This window comes from Phaethon lepturus, unplaced genomic scaffold (genome assembly GCF_000687285.1).
Source record: "Phaethon lepturus isolate BGI_N335 unplaced genomic scaffold, ASM68728v1 scaffold46778, whole genome shotgun sequence".
Lineage (NCBI taxonomy): Eukaryota > Metazoa > Chordata > Aves > Phaethontiformes > Phaethontidae > Phaethon > Phaethon lepturus.
Window position 1 is genome coordinate 4077 of NW_010560659.1, and position 4081 is coordinate 8157.

At 58.7% G+C, this 4081-nt stretch overlaps 1 protein-coding gene across 1 annotated transcript in view; it reads right to left on the reverse strand.

Moving 5' to 3' along the window:
• Positions 1-3603, reverse strand: part of TCF3 (transcription factor 3) — a gene marked incomplete at both ends in the record, with an annotated part of 6820 nt that extends 3217 nt beyond the window's left edge. The window contains 5 exons of the mRNA XM_010293732.1: positions 893-971; positions 1774-1832; positions 2745-2871; positions 3065-3204; positions 3501-3603. Of these exons, the coding sequence (XP_010292034.1) occupies positions 893-971; positions 1774-1832; positions 2745-2871; positions 3065-3204; positions 3501-3603 (508 nt within the window). The remainder of the gene's footprint in view (positions 1-892; positions 972-1773; positions 1833-2744; positions 2872-3064; positions 3205-3500) is intronic.
• Positions 3604-4081: the final 478 nt, after the last annotated feature.

Genomic DNA, 4081 nt, shown 5'->3' on the forward strand with positions numbered 1-4081 from the left:
CCACCACGCAACGCACGGCACCGTACGGGCCACCACGGCACTGCACGGGCCACCATGGCACACTCGCCTCTGCTGTGCCTCAGCAGGACACTGAGCTCAGGTCTTCAGACCACGAGAGGTTTATGAATCTACACCACCCCAGCGAGCGTGCAGCCAGCACACACGCTGCGCTCGCTCCAAGCCCAGGAGGGCAGCAGGCTGGCGGGGGGGCGGTGGTCCGCACCCCGGGCACGAAGGAGCCTCGGCACCAGCTCTACTAGGCAGAAATGAGGCCTGTCCCGCCAGATGGGAGCAGCGGCAGGCCTTCCTCAGGCACTGAAAATGGTTTTTAACTAGCTGGCTGCTTCCCAGTTCCCACTGCACTCCTCCCACGGGAGACAAAACCAGGGACAAACTCTCCCAGCTTCTCCAAGATGGGATGCTCAGGAACAGGGTTTGTCTGAATGGCAGGAGTAGGTCCAAGGAGGTGGCAGCGATGCTTTAACTCAAGCACACAATGATGCTACCACGTGGGCCAGGCTCGTGCCTGCGGCAGAGCCGCCTGCTAGAACTCCTACGCAGGGACAAAGCTGGACGCAGGCAGAGCCATCGCCCTCACGCACGCGGCGTTCGCCGCACCCGGGCACTGCCTGGCTCCGAACACGGGGAAAAGCTACAACCGAATAAAGCAGACAGACATGCAACTTCACAGGAGACATTTAAAAAAGTATCTTCAAGTTTGCTTGTCCTTCCTCTTCACCCTCCCGCTTTTAAAAATAAATGGGATATGGCGAGATTGCCAGAAGTATCTTTAATGAGGGTTTGGGGCCGATCTGGGAAGCATAATGCCTTGGACCTCCTGAAAGCAAACCTGAAATCCCCCTTTACACAAAGAGCAACGTTTTCCACCTACCTGCAAGCCCCTGAGGGGAGCCGACTGGTGTGGAGGGGTTTGACGAGAAGTTATTGCTAGAGTGATCGGGGGAATAAATCTGGAGCGAGAGAAGCAGGGCACGGTCAGCAGCGCCCAACCCTGCGGCAGCTCTCCCCCTCCCCAGCAGCGCTGCCAAGCCCAGGTGCAGCAAGGACCACCCGATGGGACCATCCATTGGCACCCCCCTCCCCATACCCACACCGGCTCCCAGCTGGCGCGATGGCCCAGCCTGCTGGTCCCCCCGCAGCTCCCCCATTAACACCAGGGCCCCTCTCTGTCCCCACTGCCACCACCCGGCAGCTACAGCCGCCGCTCCTCAGGTCCCACCCCAGAGGGAAGGGACAGCCCCAAGACATCACTGCGGCGTGCAGTGCTGGCACCCCTCTGCCACCGTGCAGAAGCAAAGGTCCCTGCGCTGAATGCGACAGAGGCAAGCCCCAGCTCTGACAGCCCGGTGGGACCAGTGCCCTCCAGTTTGAACCAGCACATGCAGGGCCAGGACTACTGGGACCTGTAAGTCCTGTTACGAAGGCTGCATGGGGTCATCTTGCCAGACCAGTAGCAGGCTGGGCAGCCGCAGAGCCAGCTCATGGGCAAGGGTCTGCGGGGCCACCATAACATCCAGTGCCTTGGTTTCCCCATCTGCCAAAAGGTGCTTTTGCACGGTGCCAGGACTCAGGACGGCAGCACAGAGAGGGGAAAAACTCTCCCTTCAGAGGCTGACATGGTTTTGGGATGCATTCACCCAAACTTCTCAACGAGTCCATTTTCCCTGCTGTCTAGAGGGTCCCTGTTGTAGAGGGGAGGTCCAACGCTAAAACAGCACAGGGACCAGGTGAAGGGTCTGCAGAAACTCTTACTGAAGCTAGTGCCTTCCCGAGCGCGTCTCCTGAGCTCCCAGCTGTGGTTCCTCTGTTACCTGCTGAGAGAGGACACAAGACGTCACTGCCAGGGTGCCAGAAACCCAGCAGGACAAGGCACCCGCACAAGACCTTCTGTGGGGTCACCTGCTTTGAGATCGAAATTTCTCACTCTTACTGCTTTGCTTGAGAATTAAATGGATGCCCAGCTCAGAGCAGCCTGGATGAGAGCACACACATGCCGGCAGCTTTCGTGGGGCTGCAGGAACGTCTTTATAAGGTGCTGGGTGGAAGGTGTCATGCCATCAACAGCGATCAAATGTGTCTGCTGCAGCATGGCCCATTTTCACGGGGCATCTTAAGCCCCTACAATCCCAAATTTGCTTCCCCTCCTCTAAACAAGCGTTTTTCTATGAATCAAGGTCAGGATCCTCATTTCTTGGGGAACATGAGTTCATTTCAGTAACAGGTTTTGTAACAGGTTGGGCAGGGTTAGAGATTAAAGCACTCGGGGGTTTAATGTGGTATCCAAACGCAGCACAAACATTCCTATTCCAGATTTAGATGAACGGCTTCACACATACCCCCGCTCTCCCGCAACGCAGATGCAAATCCTTTCTGCAACTCATTTAAGCCACGGCACCTCCAGGAGATAAAGTCACAGACCCTGGTCTCCTCCCAGATCCACCAGGCGAGGGCTAAATCCCCAAGCCAGCACCCCGTCCCCCTGCTACCGCCTGCCCAGGTATCCAGCAGCAATAACCTCGCTGCGCCTCTTCCTCATGCAGTAACTCCAGGCACCGGTGACACACAAGGGATGAAGAGTGTCTGGGTACATCGGACGTAGATACCACAGCCTCGGGCATCAGAGGTTTGCCCAAGACTTTGATTTTCCAGTTAAGCCTCTGCATGGCAGTGGAGTGAGGGGGTGTCATGCTGGGGACCACCAGGTGCCTGGGGGCCGCACGTACCCATCATGCTGTCCGTCCCGCTGATCGGGGGCGTGTGACTGGAGACACCGTACGGCGTGGAGGCAGAGGAAAAGCCAGACACAGAAGGGAGTCCGCCGTTAACCTCTCCTGAATGAAGCTGGTAGTTCTGGCAGAGAGGGGGAGAGGGGTGAGAGGAACCCTCGAATGGCTGCCGGGCTTTGGCATCCGGGCCAGGACCCAGGCCCTCCCACTCGGCAGCTGCCCCGGGCCAACAGCTACGGCATAAGGTGATGCGCTGCCACAGGTCAGCCAAGCAGAGCCCCCCAGCCCGCCTGCGGGGCAGCGCAGGAACACGTTACCATGCGTTCGTGCTGATGTAAACTGTTGAAGCCGCTGGACTGCGGGAGCGGGGAGGAGGAGCTGCCCAGCATGGCACCGTAACTCGACTGGCTTATGGCACCCGGTGAACTCCACAGGTCTGGTGAGTTATGGAGCCCATCTGGAAAGAAAACCAGAGCTGAGCCGGGCAGAGATGCCGGCACGCGTTCCACAGCCCACACGGGAGCAAGTCAGCCCAGGCTGAGGGGCTGCATCTGTCCCTATCGCATCCTGCCTACGCCAAGCATCACCCACTGAGCAAATCAGAGCCATTTCGGGGCTGCTTCATGTCTCATGCGCTCCTGCCCTGAGCTCTCTCCATCTCACATGCTGTGCAATTCCTCCTGTCATCCGCAACGAGCCAGCCAGCCCCTGCTCTGGCCGGCTTGCGGGACACCGGGGACATTAACAACTCACCTGCCATATAAAAGGCTCCAGGATACACAGTGCTGGGAGGTTTCGAGGGAGTATATCCAGCTGGATCCCTGCTGTAGTCATCACCTGAGTTGGATGGATACACCTGTGGGGCAGGAAAGGGGTTGAAGAGAAGTGCTTGACCACCGCCCAAGGCCCCACGTCCTCCCCATGGGTCACCCCACACCGCACAGCTTCACTGTTATTCAACAGTTGGTCCCACAGCAAAGCCGGGGGGAACCGAAGCAGCTCAGCTGAAGTCACGGTGGTGGCACCGAACGGCGCAGCTCTGCCGAGTAACGGCACAGGGGACGGGGCCGTCGTGCAGAGATGTCCCGTCTGCCTTCCCGTAACAGCGCGGATCCCCACAGCCCCCTCCCGCAGAAGACGCTGGCACCAGCAGAAGTTTCAACTCTCTGCCCTAGTTCCTTTTTCTGCGGTTTTAACTTTTTATGGGTAACCACAAAAGCAATCATTTCTGCGCGCCAACCCCGCACCCAAGGGCGCGGGCTGGGGGGGATGACGGGGAGCAACGAGGCTTTGGGACCCGCTCCCCCCTGCACCGACCCTGCCATACGCCAGGC